The sequence below is a fragment of the Pseudorca crassidens genome, chromosome 9 (assembly GCF_039906515.1).
Source record: "Pseudorca crassidens isolate mPseCra1 chromosome 9, mPseCra1.hap1, whole genome shotgun sequence".
Lineage (NCBI taxonomy): Eukaryota > Metazoa > Chordata > Mammalia > Artiodactyla > Delphinidae > Pseudorca > Pseudorca crassidens.
In genome coordinates, this window is record NC_090304.1 from 7,404,207 (window position 1) to 7,423,338 (window position 19,132).

The following is a 19,132-nucleotide window of genomic DNA, read 5'->3' on the forward strand; positions in this document are numbered from 1 at the left end:
TACCAGCAGCAGCAAGTTTTATTGCAACCAGAATCCCCTGGTCATGTAGGAGGGGTGGGGTGGAGGGACATCGGTCACTGGTGCCACATTCCCAGTTAAGGACACAGAGCCAGAGATCCAGCTGGCTGTGCCCCACGTCTTCCCTCACCCTCCGCCCCCCAGCAGGGCGCTGATGGGGCTGAGGCAGAGGGAGGTGAAAAGCAGATTCCATTTCAGCAGAGCCTCAGTCCAAGGGGTCTGAGGAGCAGTTGGCGGTGGAGGTCCAGGTGGCCCAGGAGGCACAGGGCACTTTGGGCTGACGTCTACACATATCCTCGTGGGGCTTAGGGGAAAGCAAAGAGGCCACTCTGTCCACGGGGAGAGGGTGGGAGGGATGGGAAACAAAGGCTCAAAGTGAGAAATCACTGGCCAGCAACCACGCAGGTGGGACCTTGGGACCCCGACTTCTAGATCAGGGCCGTGTCCACCAACTGTCTCTGGCATTCACCCCAGCCTGGCCATTCTTGTGTCCTATGTGGGGATCTGCAGGTGGCCCAGGTCCTGGTCCATGATCTGGAGAACGTCGTCCAGGATGGAAGGCCCCAGGTCTACATGCAGGGAGAGCAGGGAGCTGGCGTGGGACAGGAAGGGCTCCTCAGCCCCAGACTCGGGGCTCAGCCCACTGTGGGTCGAGGCAGCCTCTGGAATCCGCCAGATGTCCACACTCCCTGCCTCCTGCGGGGAGGGCTGTGGGGAAGGCTGAGGGCTCTCCAGGTGCAGGCGAGGGGGTTTGGGTGGGGCCTGGGCGGCAGGCAAGGTGAGTGCCTGGGGCCCGCCGATGACGGGGAGGGAGATGGCGTTCTTGAGCAGAGGGGATGGCCCGTCGGGGAGCTCCCGCCCGCACAGGGTGGCCGTGCGCGTGAACTGGAAGGGCAGCTCAAAGCCACCATCCTCCTCGGCCTCCTCGACCGCCGTCCCCGGCAGGAGGTGGAACTTGCCTTGCAGGAAGGAGATGTCACCGAACATGTCACTGCCGCCACCACTGCCGATGTGAATGGTGTGACGGAAGTCCCCCAGTGGTGGGCTGATCATGTCTGAGGACAGCAGGTCCCGCAGCTTCTCTTTCTTGCCTTTGCGGCTGCCGCGCTTCAGATAGATGGGCACCTTGGTGGACATCGCGACCTCACCACCCAGGCCTGGACAGTCTGCTCGCAGGACCACGGCCTCCGCTGCCTCCTCTCACCACCCTCAAGAAACACCTAGAGGGAGGTTTCCAGACACCAAACACCTGCCAAGTGCGTGTGGTGTGACCAAAGTTGGCCCAAGGAATTTGGAAAAGAAAGATAAACGATCGATGAAGTCAGAGGATCGAGATAACAAAAATCACTTTCTCCCAAGAAGGTTGAAAACTCGTCTGAAAACTGGAAGCAGGAAGGCGCAGAGCTCGTAGGCAGTGATGCTGTCTGGGCTCGTCCTCGCCAGCTTCTCTCTGGTCCAGGGCTGAGGAGCTGAAACATCAAGGGTACAAGTCAGGGACAGAAGGACAAAGGCAGAGGCATCCGTCTTGTTTCTGGGTCTCTTTCATCAGCCCTGGGAGCCCACGTGGCGCTGCACGCCTGTGGGGAGCCCTCCTGGCTGAAGCCTGTGTTCGCTCACGGACTTGTTGCACCTCAAGGCCTGGATCAGCAGCGCCAAGCCCCTCCCTCCGTGAGTGGGGAACCTAAGCGACAGGACTGAAGTCACACACCTGCCCCGGCTCTGATCTCTTGCCCTGAGTCCCCAGCTCTGCTCATCGCTGTGGTCTGCATTCAACTGTGCCCAGGACATGACCGTGCCAACTTGTCTGGGGGTCTCACAGATTTGTCTCAGCTCCCGATTGACGGAGGATTGAGATCTTGTAACCTCTTGACGGAGGATTGAGATCTTGTAACCTCTGTCTCATCCTCCCAGGCCTGGCACAGCAGGAGTTCAGCCAACAGTGCATAACGACCGACACCTCCCATTTGGCCCCATCACATCCTACTGGAAGTGAGGTCACCTGCTCAGAGCTTCCCTTTTCTCCTCCTCTCCGTTAGGAGTTCCTTATGGGCAGGGCCTAAGCTTAATGTAGTTTCTGCCCCTCCTCCCTGCCCCAGCGCCTAAGGGGAAGATGGAGTGGGGGATACAAATATCTGAGGCGTGGCAGCTCTGCTCTGTGCCTGGAATTTCGTTGAGTTCTTTGCACACACATCTCATTTAATCATCACAACCACCTTCCTATCATTCCCATTTTAAAATTAGAGCTATCAGGGACTTCCCTGGCGGTGCAGTGGTGAGGACTCAGCGCTTTCACTGCTGTGGCCGGGGTTCAATCTCTGGTCCCGGAACTAAGATCCCACAAGCCACTAAATAAACAAACAAACAAATAAATAAAATTAGAGCTATCGGACATTTTGGAGGGATTCCCATAAGGCATTGCAGAGAGAGAGAAGCAAAATGAAAAAATGTAGTCTAGAAGGATCCATTTTTTGAAAACATTGACCAGCTCTCCTCCCCACTCCCTGAACATGCATGTATGTGTACCTGCATATACAGGTCTGCATAGGATTATATTCGATATAGGAACAGAGAAGAATATAGAAGGCTGGCACTAGGTTGTCATGTGGTATACCTAGACTGGGGTAGAGGGCAGGGATGGGGTGTGGGTCTTGTGACATGGGAGGAAAGTTGTCCTCAGAAAAAATTAATATCTGGGGCCCATTACTAAGAAATGATATATGTAAGCCAAATATGAAAGGATGGTCACCAAAATGTTGATGGTGTTCCTCTCAAAGTGGTAGAATTTCAGGTGACTTCCCTCTCTTGTTCATACTTTTATAAGCTCAAATTCTTTTTTTTTTAAAATTTTTTTAAAGGAACTCTTTTATTTATTTATTTATTTATTTATTTATTTATGGCTGTTTTGGGTCTTCGTTTCTCTGCGAGGGCTTTCTCTAGTTGCAGCGAGTGGGGGCCACTCTTCATCTCGGTGCGCGGGCCTCTCACTATCGTGGCCTCTCTTGTTGCGGAGCACAGGCTCCAGACGCGCAGGCTCAGTAGTTGTGGCTCACGTGCCTAGTTGCTCCGCAGCATGTGGGATCTTCCCAGACCAGGGCTCGAACCCGTGTCCCCTGCATTGGCAGGCAGATTCTCAACCACTGCGCCACCAGGGAAGCCCTATAAGCTCAAATTCTTAATAAGAAGCATGTATTATTTATGAGCACGTATTATTCATGTAGTCAGAAAAAATAAAGATATTTTTAATGTGGAAAAAATAAATACACTCTGGAGGGGTATCGTGCAGGTTTGACAGAAAAAGGAAGTGGAGCAAGCACTTCCTCTAGTTCCCACGGTGGGGGATTGGCCTGATGTGTAGAATCAGAGCATGGAAGGCAAAGCAACTTGTCCAAGGTCACCCAGCAGGTACCTAGATAAGCCCACTCTCCCCAGGCCAACAGGGGCTGAGCAGGTGGGAAATCACTGGGGAAGCACCGAGCAGCATCAGGGAGGCCTCTGCCAGGTCCTCTGCCCCATTATTCATCCCAGGCCAGGCCGGGCAGGGCGAGGGAAGAGTGAGGGGACCAGCAGGAGGGAGCAGGAAGGAGGAAAGAGGATGCAGGAGAGGCTGAGTCCCAGCTACACCCCCCCAGCCCAGGCCCTTACTCAGGAAACCCCACCCCAGGACCGGACACCCTGGGTCAGTTGAGCTGAGCCAAAGAGACCGGACATCTTGCCCCTCCCAGAGCACCTGCAGCTTAATAGGAAACAAAAGAGTGACTCTCCGGTGGCAGAATTCCAGCTAAGCTTGGAAGAAGCTGGAGGGAGGAAGAGGGAGGCAGGGAGTGCTCTGAAGTTGAAGTCTTGGACTCCCATCATTCCTTTATCTAACAAACATTTATCTGTGCCCACCATGCCAGGCCTGGGGGCATGCCGACACACATCCTATCTGTCCCCTTGGCAGGAGAAGTCTTGGGGTAGCTTTTCCTTCTTTTTCACTCACGGAGAGGGGGGCTAACCGAGGGGATCTGCCCAGAACTTGGGCCAGTTCCCTCCCATCATTCAGGGGTGCCAAGACAGCCTGAATGTTTCCACAACAAATCCGGTGTCCCTGACAGCTCTCTTGCTCTGAGCCAGATGTACCCACCCAATTCCAGATGTGGGGAGAACTGAGGCTGGGGGGAAGGGTTGGGCCAGCCTCAGCCACCAGGGGAGAGCTGGGAATTGCAACCGTCAAGCCCCAAGTATTCAGATTTGGCAACCGCAAGACCCCAGGCTCCAGCTACCCTTGCATGGTTTCCATTTTAACGTCCCAGGCACAGCACGGTGGGTGTCATTACTGGCCTTTACAGAGGCAGAAGCTGAAACTCAGAGATGTTAAGCAACTTTGCTGAGGTCACCCAGCTAGTAAGAGGAAGAGTGGGCACTACTACGTAGCTGGGTCCCAGTGGCTCCGATGCAGTGGGCCGTGTCAACCTCTGTGAACTGCTTGGGGAGCAGGAGAGAAATAGGCTCCCACCTGGGCTGGTGGAGAGAAATAGGCTCCCACCTGGGGCCACCGGGTCCCCAGGCCTCCTCCATTTAAGTCCTACCTCTTGGTTGGCCCCCTCTCTCAATTTGCAAGTGTCCAGAGATGTGAGAATGAGCTCTCCATCAGGACAAGGCTCTGGGGGCCTGGGACGGGGGGCCTTCCTGCAGCTTTGGGAGGAGCAGATGGGAGACATCCCAGCTCTGTTGGCTTGCTCTGGAAGGAGCCCGGGGCCTCCTTTAGAGAAAATGACTTCCTGGATGCAGAACCCTTCCTGTCACAAGAAATACTAGGCCACTCTCCACCAGGAGTGTTCAAAAAGCAGGCCTCTGACCTTGAACCCATCTCTACCTGGAACTCACCCTAACCTTGGGAAGACACCTTTCCTCTCTGGGCCTCACCTTCCTCGTCTATGAAATGGGATGACAATAAAGCCATTACCAGGGGGCTACTGGAGACCCTACTGCCATACTGCAAGTGAGAGAGAGCGCCGAGGTACAAAGACATGGTTAGCGGGTCACTTGTCAGCCCCGATATTTATTCAGCAAATAGCTGTAGGGCCTTCCTCAAGCATTTTGGTTCTCCGGGGACAGTGCTCCAAACAAGACCAAAAATGAACAGCCCCCGAGCAGAGGGGTCCGCCTCCGCCTGCCGGCCAGGACTTAGCCTGCCTGCGTAGAGTCCCCCTCGCTGGCAGCGGGGTCTCCCAGCGTCGCTGTGCAGAGCGGCGCTCGGCTCCGAGGCCACTAGGTGGCGCGCTCTCTCCCTCTACTGCCCCTCGTCCCGGAGGGTTCCCGGCGCGCACCCGGGTCTCCAGAGCGTCTCCTGCTCCCCCAAGGAGCCGCACGTTGACGTACCAGGTGAGGATTGTCTGCGGGATCTTCTTCTCTTGGGGGGGCTCTGGTCTCACAACCCGACAGTGGGGGGAAAGGGAGAGATCCTGGACCCTGCCCGGGTATCCAAACTCAGGGAGGAGCCTCCCCCGTGCTTTCCGGCCTGGGCGATGTCCGAGTGTCCGCTCGGCTCAGGGCCAGAGCTCTGGCGTGCAGCCCCCGCCCCTGGCTCCCGTGGGTCCGGCTCCTCAGCCCCAGCTCGGGTTCCGGCGCCGACCCCTCCCAGCCCTCTGCCCGAGTGCAGCCCAGCGCAGTCCGGATCCGTTTCAGGACACTCGCGGCCACGGCTAAAGATAGGAGGACACCTCACCATACGACCCTGAGCCCGGGCGGGGATGGCGGCGGGAGGGCACTCCCGGGTCCTGGGGTGGGGGGCGGGGGCTCTGGCGCAGTGTGGAGGGCTGGACCGGGAGTTCAGGTTCGGGATGCGCGGCGCACCGCAGGCCGAGGGGGAAGCGGGCGTGGCCGCCGGGACCAAGGCGCGGGCGGGAAACATGGTGCAGCCCGAGGCACCCGGGAAAGGATCTACGTGGAGGTGAGTCGGGGGCCGGGGCGCGAGCTGGGATGGGGCGCCTCGAGGATGGGCCTCCCTAGGAGCCGCGGTCGGGCCGCAGAGTCCCGGCCTGAACTCACCTTGAGCGCGTTCAAGCGACTGACCGGCGGGCGGCGAAAGCTCAGGAGCTGGACCGCGCGGCGATGGGACAGACCTGGGCTGTGAACTTACAGTGCTGACAGTGGCCCCTAAAGCCCCGCCCCCTGCTGCGGAGCCAATGCCGGGACCGCCCCAACTAGGCCCCGCCCACAGCCTCGCCCTACTCCCTGGCCCGCCTGGGTTCCCCCTTTGGAGGCGCAGCGCGGGGGTCCAGCAGCCGCGCGGGCCCGGGGGTCCATTCCAAGCTCGGGCGGCTGCGGCCCAGGCGGCGTCGGGTGCACGGGCTGGACTCCGCGGACTCCGGCTGTGCCCGTCGGAACCAAAACTCTCGGTTCTAGGAGGGCCGGGTCCGGGGAGGCGCCCGCACAAGTGTATTCAGTGACTACTAAGGAAATGAATGAGGCCTTAGAGGCGTCTATGTTAAAATATTACAGACTTCCGAGAGCTTTCAGGAGTTTGCCGCCCCTTAGAATACAGGGCATTGAGGGTGTGTGCGGGAGGAGTGGCCGGGCCATGCCCGTATTTGCTGTCAGGCTAAGTGGCTTCCGGGGCTGGGGTGGGATCCGTACTTAGACTCATTCCAACATTAGTTGATTGGCTGGTTGGTTGGTTCATTCATTCTTTCATTCGTTCAGTACGAGCAACATTTACTGAAGGGCAGGCCCTACACAGGAGCTGGAGATAGACTAAAGGGAACTCTGCCCTTGCTCCTTTCAGTGATTCAGCAGATAATTGTGCATCTATAGGTGCCAGGCGCTGTTCTTGTCGCTGGGGATGCAGCCCCCTCCGGACTGGGACCTACTGTCCAATGAAGGGACATGGAGGAAACCCAAGTCCCCAAGTAGACTGTGATACCCGTCTGAGGGAGCAAGTGCTAAGAAGAGTGGGGCAAAGGAAGGGTGGATGGTAATGAGGTGAGGGGACCTTGCTTTCTGGAGGGTGACAGCTGTGACCGTACAATGTGACCAGGATGATGAAAGCTTCCATACTGTAAATGTGGGAGGGACTCTTAGGGAGAGGGGGTCAGGAAGGCATCCTGAGGGAGGGAAGGATGGGGAGAAGGGGAGTGGAGTAGGCAAATGGCCCCTCCCTAAAGATGTCCATGTCCTAGTCTCTGGAACCTGTGAATATATTTCGTTACACAGCAAAGAATAATTAAGGTTGCCAATGGAATTACAGTTACTAATCAACTGACTTTAAAAGAGGGAGATTACCCTGAATTATCTGGGTGGGCCCAATGTAATCATGATGGTCCTTAAAAGTGGAAGAGGGAGACAGGAGAGTCAGAGAAAGAGATGTGATGACACAGAAATGCTGTGTTGCTGCTTTGGAAGATGGAGGAAGGGGCCACAGACAAATGCATGTGGGTGGCCTCTAGAAGCTGGAAAAGTCAAGGAAACAGATTCTCCCCCAGAACCTCCAGAAGGAACACGGCCCAGCTGACGGCTTGATTTTAGACCCATGTTGGACTTCAAACCAACGGAACCGTAAGTTAATAAATTTGTGTTGTTTTAAGCCCCCAAGTTTGTGGTGGTTTGTTACAGCAGCAATAGAAAACTAATACAGGGAAGTTTCCTCCTTTAACTCCCCAGGGAGCATCAGTCAGGTGGATTCTGCCAGGACTGGCCTGGTGGCTCAGAGGAAAACTGAGGCCTGGACAGTGGAGGAATGGGGCCCTGGGCCAAATTGTCGTGTGTGTGGATAAGTATTGTACCTCTCTCCCTTCCTGCCACCGCGGCTCTGCCAAGAATCCACCCACCCAGGCTTGCCTGTGCCCCTTACCAAGTGCCTCTTGCCCCTGACCTCCTCAAATCCTCTGAGAGCCCAGCAAGGTGGGCAGAGCCAGCATCACTATCCCCCTTTACAGAAATGGAAACCGAAGCTCGGGCCCTGACAGTGATCTACTTAGACTGCAAGTGGCAAGACATGCTAGCTCTGGGCCCTCGTCCCCACTCAGTCTTCTCACCCAGCCATTGTCACCCCCCACCCCGCCTTCCTTCCCACACACAGCCAGGTAGGGGGACAGCTAGGTGCCAGGCCCTGAGCACTGCTTCTGAGCCACAGACCCAGGTTCTGAGCTGGCTGTGCTGCTGACTTGCTCTGTGGCCACGGACGAAGAAAGTACAGTCCCGTTCTGAGCCTTCTTGCCTGTAAAATGGGAGTTACATGAGTCCCAAGCAAGAGAAGGGACTTGCGAGTGTATTGTTGATGGGACCACACAGTCCCCGCAGGCAGGAGTTTCATGGAAACATTATAACAGGAGCTTTGGGGGGTGGTGACTGGCCTTGTCACCTGACCTGGAATGAGTCTAATGATGCCTAGATGACTCTAATAATGACCCCCTGAGCCTGCGGCGCAGCCCCGCCCATCAGCTGAGCGTCCTCCATTGGAGGAAGGGGCTCGGGGAAGGTCAGGAGCTCCATTCAGGGCTGGTGGCAAAACAAAGTTACAGAGATGAAAGCTTGCAGAGGCAAAGACCCTCATCCAAGGTCACTCAAAGCCAGGAACGAACTCCAGAGCCCTTTGGAGAGGTTCTGGTGTGTGTGTGTGTGTGTGTGTGTGTGTGTGTGTGTGTGCAGTTGGGGAGCCTTGGGGGATGGATAGAGAGCAGCAGATTTGGCCCCCGAGCCTGACCCAACCCCCGGACCCCTCCCTCAGCAACTAGCCATCCTCCCAACCAGGACCCAAAGCCACAGGAACCGCGCTCTGGGGACTGTTTTAATCCCACCTGGCTGTGACGTGGCTCCGCCCAGTGCCGGCTCCCTGTGCTGCTCTCCTGCCATCAGCCAGAGATACGGCCCCCACAAAGCCCACATCCAAGGCCCGCTTTGTGCCGGGCACTGGGTTCTGTGCTTTGCAAGCACTCAGGTAGGTGGTTCATTCTCCCCATTCACAGATGCGGTCATGTCACTTGGCTGGGGCCTGAGGAATCCCTGGGGATGGGGCTGCTGGAAGCTCTCAGCTCTGCTGAATGGACGAGATCTTTGCAGATACGCCCAGTGTTGCCATGGCAGCCCTGCAATTAATGAGCATTTATAAAACAGGATTTCATTGACTAAAACTGGCTTTTTTATTCAACTTCTCAGGCAGTGTGTAAAGGCCCAAGTATGGGTGGTGAGGCCGGGATCCTGAGCCACGGGAGGGCCAGGGTGTCCTGTATTTCTGACCCCGTAGACACTCAGGCCAAGTGCCCCCTGCCCAGCCTGACTGAGGGTCTGCTGCCTCAGCTAGGGCCTGGACTATTCTTGCTGGAAGGACTCCTGGACACCCCAGTGTCTGAGGGGGTAGGACCCTGAGGGACATTCAGGACAGGTTAGAGGCAAGGAAGCCTGTGTGGAGCAATGCCCAAAGGGGCTTCCCTGGAGGTCCAGTGGTTAAGACTCTGTGCCTGCAACGCAGGGAGCATGGGTTCGATCCCTGATCCGGGAACTAAGATCCCACATGCTGTGCGGCACGGCCAAAAAATCCCCCCAAAAAATGTGGTATTCAAATTCCTTCTTCTCAGCCTGGAGCCTCGCCTTGATCCTGAGATAAGCCCAGTCCCCACCCCTCTGCCCCCCAGTCCCACAGCAACTTCCCGCACCCACAGGACCTGTAATCACCATACAGGGACTGACTCAGCCCTTCCTTCCCCGCCCAGTCTCTTCTTCCTGAAAATCACCCACGTCAGCAGCCCCAGCCCCCAAAGGCCCTGGGGGATAGAGCCTGAGGCCCCCTTTTCCGAGGTTAGCCTGGAAGAATGGAGGAACTGAGCCGGAGGGGTAGGACTCCCAGGCCGGAGCCTGCTCTCCTCGGCCCCGCCCACCCGGGGACCTAGGGAGGCAGGTGGGATGAGGGGACCAGGAGTCTGGGGACAGGTCTGAGAGCAGGGAGTCAAAAGGGAAGGGTGGTGATACTCTTGGGGGCGTCTAGGGGGCAGTGTGAGGAGACAAGGTCTCTGGAAGGGCCTCAGCCCCCGCCACCCCGATCCCCTGCCACAGGGAGACAGGGAGCAGGGCCAGAGCTCCGTCCACCCCTAGGAAGCCTCCTCCGCACAGCCTGAGCTCAGCCTGCAGGGCTCCGTGGCCTGAGCCAACCCCAGGCCTGGTTTGGATTTTTCCTTGTTTCTTGTTTCCTTCCTCCCCTGGGCTCCTGCCAACTCCAGCCCTGCCCTCCTCGCTTTTCACTTGCCTTCATAGAACTCTGACCTGGCAGAGGCTGGGATTCGAGATGAGAGTCCCTTCGAAGCTACCGCCAGCTTCTGCCTCTGCCTTGGACCCCCTCCTTGGGAGTTGGGTGGCAGGGCCTTACTGGGGGACTTTGCTTTGGGTCCGGATTTTTGGCCCCAGGCCCAGGGCCATGGGGGTTTCCGGAGTGGTGACAGCCCTGTCCTAGCAGGGACTGAGGCACTTCCTCCCGGAGGCCTCTGGGAACATCCAAGCCACATGGCTGTCTTTTGGCCTGGGGAACACAGAGTTAGCAAGCGTTGTTTTCAACACTTCCCACCCCTTCAAGGCACCTTGTCATTATTCATTTTGAAAACTCATTTGCATCTACCTTGTGCCTAGAGCTGTGCTGACTGGAGAAGACACAGAGGGTCAAGGCTGGGCCCAGCCCTCAGAGAACAGATACCCTGAGTAAAACAAATAACCGATTCTAAAACAGCACATTCTGTGCCATAATGGAGGTCCTTGAAAGCAGAGGCCAGTTCTGATTTACCTCTTTCTATCCCAGGCAGCGTAGACGAGGCTCAGTGAGTGACTATGGATTGAATGAAGAACCAAAAAGAACAGCGGTAAGAAGGATTTGTTCTGCTAGAGGTGGGGAAACAGATGGAAGAGTTAGGAAGGCTTCAAGAGGAGGTGATATTTGAGCAGGGTATTAATGGATGAGTAGGAATTTGCCAGGCAGAGAAAGGAAAGGATATTTCAGGGGGAGCAGGGAGAGGCAAAGGCAAAGGCCAGAAGGAGTGCAAGTAGATGCATGGTGTGAGCGGGAAACAGGATAGATGTGTCCAGCAGACCACGGCACAGGAGAGGGGGAAAGACCAGGAGGGTAGCTGGCGAGCACCATTATCCTTGCCCAGCTCCCATTCCTCTTATTCTGCTGACCACCCCTCAATTTTCCAGAGTCTCCAGTATGATTGACCTTGCCTCCAAGCTCTAAAAGTGGGTCTGAGGCCCCAGCCTACCCAATCTGAGTCATAGGGATGGTTTAGGGATGGGCATGTCAGCAGTGGGCTTCAGCCTGGGAACTTGTGGTGACTATTAGGGTGACAGATGCCAAGATGTCAACTCAGGGCTGTCAACTCACGGAAGAGCTTGTCTAAGAATAAAGCCAGCAGAGAGGAAAGCAGAGCCCAGAGAATGACTCTCAATAACATTGTTCGTGCTTCTGGATCCAGCCATGCCTGAATCAGACATCCATTACATGAAGCAACAACTTACAATTTTTGTTTAGTCCTGTTGGAATTGGGTTTCTGTCACTTGCCCATTAAAGAATAATTAAAAGCAAACAATAGCTCACGAGAGCAGCCGAATGCTGTGGGAGGGAAGCAAGGATCTGTGCAGAAGTGCGACATGACCAGAATTGCAGTTTTTTAATTTAAACTATCTTGTTGACATGGTAATGCTTTCGTGTGGTTCACAATTTAGAAATCACAGCAGGCTGAAGAGCCCACGCGCCACATCGAAAGATCCCGCATGTCGTGACGAAGATCCCGCGTGCTGCAACTAAAGACCCGAAGCTGCCAGATAAATAAATAAATAAAAATATAAAAGAAGAAATCACAAAAGGCAAAACGTCTCCCTCTTACCCCTGTTCCCCAGGCACCAGTTCTCCTCTCCACAAACAACCAGCGTTATCAGTTTCTTGTAAACACTTCTAGAGATACTCTTTGCACATGCAAGCAAAGCCCCGTCTGTTTATTTTTTACACAAATGGCAATATTTAGAGAAGTAGAGCCCCAAAGTACAGCAGACCTTGGTGGGAGCAGGGGGAGGACAGGCCCCACTGCCGGGGGCGATGGGGGAGATTCTGCAGGAGCCATGGGAAGCCACAATTTATTGAGCCTCTGCTATTCACATTGTCCGGCACCTTCCTTTCTTCAGTTGACATTATATCTATGACCACTTCATGTCAGTTCATAGAGTATATCGTCAGTTTCATTTTCTCCCAGCTGCACAGTATTTCACATGGGGTGTACCATAATTTATGCAAATTATGGCCTCTCCAGCCTCAAGCCCCCTCTCCACTCCCTCTGTTCTGGACAAGGGCCTTTCAGCCCATCAGCCACCCCCATGGCCTCAGTTGACAGACGTTTAGGTTGTCCCCAGCCCTTTCCTGTGACAAGCAGTGCTGCCATCTTGCACAGATGCTGTTACACACTCGTGTGAGCACAGCTGAAGAATAAGTTCATAGGGACTTGGGGGTCACAGGACACTCTCTGTTGTCATTTGGTCAGCTCTGTCCACTTGTCTTTCTCAGGTGATGTGCCAGGTCCAGGCCCCCATAGGGACCACAGGGCCCATTTCTCCTCAGCCTCACTGGCAACTGGTTCTCAGCCTTTTTATTTGTGTCACTCTGGTAGGTAAACACTAACTAAAGACAAAGGAGCCTCAGTGTGGTTTTAATCTGTGTTTCTCTTGTAAGTGAGTTTGGCCATTTTTCATAGGCTTCAGGGCCATTTCTATTTCCTTTTCCATGAAATGGAAAAGGAATTAGAGAATTATGCTTAAGAGGATCGATTCAGAGAAGGGGACGTGGAGGGAGGCCTGATTGGAGGCAGGTGCCACTTTGGGGGGGATGGATCAGGAGAGAGACGGAACTTGGCTCTGAGCTGTGGTGTGAAAGACGGCGCTGGAGATGATGAGGTCGAAAGATTGGAATTTGGTGACAGATGGGCCACAGGGGCCAGGGAGGAAGGACCGGGGTCAGGCCGGTCCAGCGTGGTGACTTGGGTGATGAGAGGGGCCAGGGAGGAAAGGGAGGACAGTGGGGCCACCAAGGGAGATGGAGGATCCCAGCAGGGGCCCTGCCCACTCTCCACCCCACATCGTGACTGATGCAAAACACCAACCTGACGGCCACACACCCCTGCTCACATGCTTCAGTGGCCACAAACCCTGGTCAGGGACCCTGCTGGCCTCCAGCCTCAAGCCACCTCTCGGCTCCCTCTTCTCTGGCCTTGAGCACACCCAGCCTCCAGGACGGGCTCCTTACACGGCTCCTCCCTTCACCGGCCGCCTCCTGCGATTCCTGCAGGTCTCAGCCATGGTATCTCCCCTCGGGGAAGCATTCCGGACCCCAATCGATGTCGAGTTCCCTCAGAGAAACTCCGGACCACGGTCCTCTCTGAGCCATCGTCATCTGATTCATGTCCATCCCCCACTGGGCTGTAACCACTGTTGCCTCCCCAGAGTGAATGCCAATGAATGTGAATGAATGAACAGATGAATGAATGAAGGGCAGGGTACCGTGGGTAGCATACAGGGGGCAAATAGGAGACGAGGGTTTAGGAAGTTAAAGAGCCTGCAGTTGAGACTTCCCTGGTGGTGCAGTGATTAAGAATCTGCCTGCCAGTGCAGGGGACAAGGGTTCCAGCCCTGGTCTGGGAAGATGCCATATGCTGTGGAGCAACTAAGCCTGGGCGCCACAACTACTGAGCCTGCGCTCTAGAGAGCGAAAGCCACAACTACTGAGCCCACGTGCCACAACTACTGAAGCCCGTGCACCTAGAGCCTGTGCTCTGCAACAAGAGAAACCCCCGCTTGCAGCAACTAGAGAAAGTCCACACGCAGCAACAAAGACCCAATGCAGGTAAAAAAAAAAAAAAAGACCCTGGAGTGGGCTACCTCTGTTTGAGGCACAGTGGCTCTCGGTGCTTTCCTGGCGCCCCCTCTAGGTGGAGCAGGAATTCTCTCCATTTGGTGGTACGTGTCTGCATCCGGATGCTGAGAAGAGATCCCCACACAGAGCCGGCACCACTGCAAGTGTCTGCGAACAGGAGCAGGCGTGGGAACAGGCATGGGAACTGATGGGCTAGGGCCCAGGTGGACGTTTCATGACAAGGCATCCCTTCGGCAGGTATCTCTTGTGGGCCTACTGTGCACCAAGCACTCTACAGGGACGGGACAGAGTCCCTGCCCTCAGGGAGCAGGCATCGTGGAGCAGAGGGGCAAGAGAGTTGTGTGTATACACACACACACACACACACACACACATAATTTTTTCTTTCTTTTAAAATAGTCCATGCGCATGGCAAAAGATGTCAAACAGGATGTGAGAATGGACACGACAAATAATCCTCCGAGCCCTGACCCCTGGTTCTCCAACACCCATCCCCAGAGGTAAACCACTGTGATTGGAAATAATCTAAGGTCAGAACATCTGGGGTTTCTTTGTTCATTTATTTTGTTTTTAATTTATTTTACTGAAGTATAGTTAATTTACAATGTTGTGTTAGTTTCTGGTGTACAGCAAAGCAATTCAGTTATACATATATATATATAATGGTTTGCATCAGCTAATCTCAAACTCCCAATCCATCCCTCCCCCACCCCCCTTCCCCTTGGCAACCACAAGTCTATTCTCTATGTCTGTGAGTCTGTTTCTGTTTCGTAGATAAGTTCAATTTGCGTCATGTTTTAGATTCCACATATAAGTGATATCGTATGGTATTTATCTTTCTCTGTCTGACTTACTTCACTTAGTGTGATAATCTCTAGGTCCATCCATGTTGCTGCAAATGGCATTATTTCATTCTTTTTTATGGCTGAGTAGTATTCCATTATGTATGTATATATACCACATCTTCTTCATCCATTCATCTGTTGATGGACATTTAGGTTGTTTCCATATCTTGGCTATTGTAAATAGTGCCGCTATGAGCATAGGGGTGCATGTATATTTTTGAATTATAGGTTTGTCCAGATATATGCCCGGGAGTGGGATTGCTGGGTCATATGGTAGTTCTATTTTTAGTAACCTCCATACTATTCTCCATAGTGGCTGCACCAACTTACATTCCCACCAACAGTGTACGAGGGTTTCCTTTTTTTCACACCCTCTCCAGCATTTGTTATTTGTAGACTTTTTAATGATGGACATTCTGACCGGTGTGAGGTGATACCTTATTGTAGTTTTGATTTGCATTTCTCTAATAATTAGCGATGTGGAGCATCTTTTCATGTGCCTGTTGGCCACCTGTATGTCTTCTTTGGAGAAATGTGTATTTAGGTCTTCCTCCCCTTTCTTGATTGGGTTGTTTGTTTCTTTGCTATTGAGTTGTTTGAGCTATTTGTATATTTTGGAAGTTAGGCTAAGAAGAAGAACATTTGAAGAGGACTCCAGATCTCACGGGAAAGTGGGCCCCGGGAGCAGCCCCCCAGGACTCAGGCATGGCTGAGCCTTCCAGACACTGGCCCAGGGCTCCTCCAGCTCCCGGAGCAGAGAGGGGCTGCTACGGGACTGCCTCTGCCCGCCCTGCTCTCCCCCTTTCCTGGGGGTAGGGCCTGCTGAATCAGCCCTGCAGGCCTTCAGTTCTCTCTCTCAGTGAGAAATGCTCAGACCCTGGGAGGATCTGGGAGCCACGGGAGCCAGCAGGAGAGATGGGGCTCTGCGGGGCCCCGCCAGGCTCGGGGCAGATGCCCAGGCTCTCAGGGAGCAGTGCACGGGGACAGGGGTCAGCGGGGTCACGGACCAGCAGCTGTCCCCAAGACCCCCGAGGGGCCCTGGGCCCCGGCAGCTGCATGGCTCTCAGCTGTTAGGCGGGCTCCCTGCTGACAGGAGAAGGAGGGTGGGTCTGGGTGGGGAGTCTGGAGCTGGCCGTGGGCCCAGTGTGTCCCAGAGCAGACCAGCCCTGAGGCCCATGGGGCCCTGGCATTTCCAGGGCAGACCCAGAGGGAGCAGACATAGATAGGCCTGGCCGCTCAGGGAAAGAAGATCTAGAATGATGAGGCCAGGGTGACAGAGGGGCCCAAATGCCTGAGCGTGGGTGATTAAGTCCCACCCCAGCGACCTCCGGACTCTGAGGCCAGGCGCGTAAGCTCCCCCTCTGGTCTCCCCTCTCCTCGGCCAGACTCCCAGTGCTCTGGGTTCTCTTGAGCGTAATGAGTTCTACGCAGGCGACCCCTGGATCAACGCCTCCAATCCTCACGCCTCACCAGAGCCCGGATCTGTCATCCCTGATGTTCTGGGAGGCTGGGCCCATCTGGGTGCCCCCTTCATCCCGACCTGCCCCAACAGACCCAGGCATCCCCTCCTCCCACATGCTCCCAGGCACCTGGGTTGCTCCCTGGGACTCCTCTGAAGTCTGTCCTTGCTGGGTGGCCAAGTTGGTCAGTATGGCACAGAGGAGACACAAGGGATTGGAGTTCAAATCCCAGCCCCATTGCTTACTTCGGCCGGTGATCTTGAACCTCTTGGAGGCTGCCAGAGGGTTAGATGTGATCTCTGTGTCAAAGTATACACAGTTGGTCCTCAGAAATGGTAATTCCCTTTCCTTCCTACCCAAGCTGTGTTTCCTCAACTTAAACTTAAGGAAAAAAAAGGGGTGTGGGGGGGAATTCCCTTGTGGTCCAGTGGTTAGGACTTGGCGCTTTCACCGCGGCGGCCCAGGTTAAATCCCTGGTCAGGGAACTAAGATCCCGAAAGCCGCGCAGCGTGGCCAAGACAAACAAAACCCGGATGGTGGTGGCTGTGGTGGTATTTGCTGTTTCTCTTTTTATTTTATTTTCTAAAGTATAGTTGATGTACAGTATTAGTTTCAAGTGTACAACATAGTCATTCAGTACTTTTATAGATTATACTCCATTTAAAGTTTTTACAAAACAATGGCTATATTTCCCTTTGCTGTACACTATATCCTTGCTGCTTATCCATTTTATATATAGTAGTTTTTATCTCTTAATCCCATACCCCATCTTGCTTCTCCCCCTTCCTCCTCCCACTGGTAAGCACTACTTTGTTCTCAGTATCTGAGTCTGTTTCTGTTTTGTTATATACACTTGTTTGTTTTATTGTTTAGATTCCACATATAGGTGCTAACATAGAGTATTTGTCTTTCTCTGACTTATTTCACTAAGCATAATATTCCCTAGGTTCACACACATTGTTGCAAAGGGGGGCTGGTATTTGCGCTTTAGGTTTGGGGGCAGGAGACTCACTTCACCAGAGCTCGGACATTGTAGCCTGGTGCTGACCTCTCTCCCCAGCTTCTGGCTCTCTGTCCTCTGGTTTGATCCATATTCAGGAGGCGTTTCCCTTCATGGTGGCAAGACGGCTGCAGCAGCTCCACCCTTATGGTGTGTCTTTTCTCCCACCTCCAGCAGAAGCCTTAGAGTCATTGTGTTTGGCATGTCTTAGGTTGTGCCTATCCCTGGCCAATCACTGAGGCCAGAGAAATGCAACGTGCGGTTTGGTTTAGGCAAGGGAGGTGGGGGGAGGACAGGCAGTTCCTCCACAGGGGAACTGGGGTACTGTTTCCATAGGAACAGAGAGAGACTGCTGGGGGGCTCTGTCCTCTGATGGCTCTGAACGTGTCCCCCGTCTCCCGCCTCTCCCGGCTTCACTTTGCCCTTTGCGGCACTGCCAGCCCTTTCCTAAGACACAGATTGGATGTTGTCCTTCCACTACTCAGAAGCCTTCAAAGATTCCCCAAGGCACAAGAATCGATCCAAACTTCTCAGCAAGGCAGTCTAGCCTCCTCGAGGCCTCTGGCTCCTAAGCACAGTTCCAGGCCCATCACTTCTTTCTTTCCCTCTTTTCTTCCTTCTCTTCTCCCTCCCTTCCCTTGCATTCCCTTCTTCCATAACTCTAAAGCCCCTCCCCCTACCATACCTGGGTATATGATATACCCAAGAGCATTGAGAACATGTTCACACAAAAACTTGTACAGAGTGTTTACAGCAGCACTACTCACAATAGCCCCCAAAGTGGAAACAACACTAATGTCCATCAACTGATGAATGGAGAAACCAAACATGGTCTATCTGTACAGTGGAATAGTATTCAGTCATAAAAAGGAACGAAGCACTGATAATGCTACAACATGGGTGAACCCTGAAAACATTATGCTAAGTGAAAGAAGCCAGACACAAAAGACTACATACTGGTTGATTCCATTTATACGATATGCCCAGAATAGGTAAATCTAGAGAGCCAGAAAGTAGTTTAGCATTTGCCAGGGGATGGGAGTGGGGTGGAGATGGTGAGTGAGTGCTAGTGGGTATGGGGCTTCTTTCTGGGGTGAAGAAAATATTCTAGAAATAGTGATGATGTTTGCATAACACTGTGAATGTACTAAAAGCCGCTGAACTATCTATACACATTAAAGTGGTGAAATTCGGGAATTCCCTGGCGGTCCAGTGTTTAGGACTCTGCACTTCCACTGCTGGGGTCCCGGGTTCAATCCCTGGTCTGGGAACTAAGATCCCACAGACCTTGCTGGCAAAAAAAAAAAAAAAAAAAAAAGAAGAAAAGGAAAAAAAAGGTGAAATTCGTGTTATTATTATATCTCAGTAACATTTTTTTTTTTTAATGTAAAAAAAAAAAAAAACCTACCTCACCCCACCCCAGTCAGTCAAGACCTTTCACATCTACTTAGAGGGCCGTCTGGAGGGAGAGGCCACGTGTGTCCAACCAGAACTGGCTCTCAGGTGGCTCAGCCAGGAGCCCCAGGGTCGGGGGAAAGGAAGCGTGTATCAAACAGAGAAGTGAAAAATCAGCCCAAATGGCTACTCCCAGCACTAGGGGAAGCCGCAAGGCTGGGCTAAGCCGGGCTAGGTGACCCTGAGTGAAGGGAAAGGAAACACCGAGGCCAGGGCTGGGCAGGGCTGGGGCATCGAGGCCTGGGAGGCAAACGTGGTAAGAACACAGGACTTTGCTTCTTCAGAACCATCTGCTTCATCCTTGGGCTTGTGTCTTGAAGGCCCAGGGCACGACCAGGACGAGGGAAGATGCCACCAAAGGGGATTCTGAAGCAGGTGGGTCCCAGGAGTCCAGGCCCAGCCAGGTTCCTCCACTTCATCCACCCCTGTCACCAGTGCCCCCTCCCAGAGCCTTATTTCAGAATCCTGAGCCCCAGTG

The 19,132-nt window shown here is 54.0% G+C and overlaps 1 protein-coding gene and 1 long non-coding RNA gene across 18 annotated transcripts in view; one reads left to right on the top strand and one right to left on the bottom strand.

Annotated features, from left to right (window-relative positions):
• On the bottom strand, positions 1–6,184 carry CDC42EP2 (CDC42 effector protein 2). Its single transcript, XM_067748392.1, has 2 exons — positions 6,049–6,184; positions 1–1,487 (listed from the first exon to the last, which is right to left on the bottom strand). The coding sequence occupies exon 2, from the start codon at positions 1,153–1,155 to the stop codon at positions 511–513; it is 645 nt and encodes a 214-aa protein (XP_067604493.1). The 5' UTR covers positions 1,156–1,487; positions 6,049–6,184; the 3' UTR covers positions 1–510.
• Positions 5,293–19,132, top strand: part of LOC137230002 (uncharacterized) — a 23,560-nt gene continuing 9,720 nt past the window's right edge. For 4 of the 17 annotated variants that reach the window (XR_010945949.1, XR_010945955.1, XR_010945950.1 and 1 more), the window contains exons 1-5: positions 5,295–7,554; positions 7,660–13,864; positions 13,950–14,131; positions 14,294–14,394; positions 18,939–19,029. This is a non-coding gene — a long non-coding RNA (uncharacterized lncRNA). Of the gene's footprint in view, positions 7,555–7,659; positions 13,865–13,949; positions 14,132–14,293; positions 14,425–18,938; positions 19,030–19,132 lie in introns of all 17 variants that reach the window. The other 13 variants (XR_010945959.1, XR_010945957.1, XR_010945964.1 and 10 more) reach the window with 13 other exon arrangements.

Excerpts from the sequence above, each read along its gene's own strand:
- CDC42EP2 (XM_067748392.1), bottom strand. The coding sequence starts at position 1,155 with ATGTCCACCAAGGTGCCCATCTATCTGAAGCGCGGCAGCCGCAAAGGC.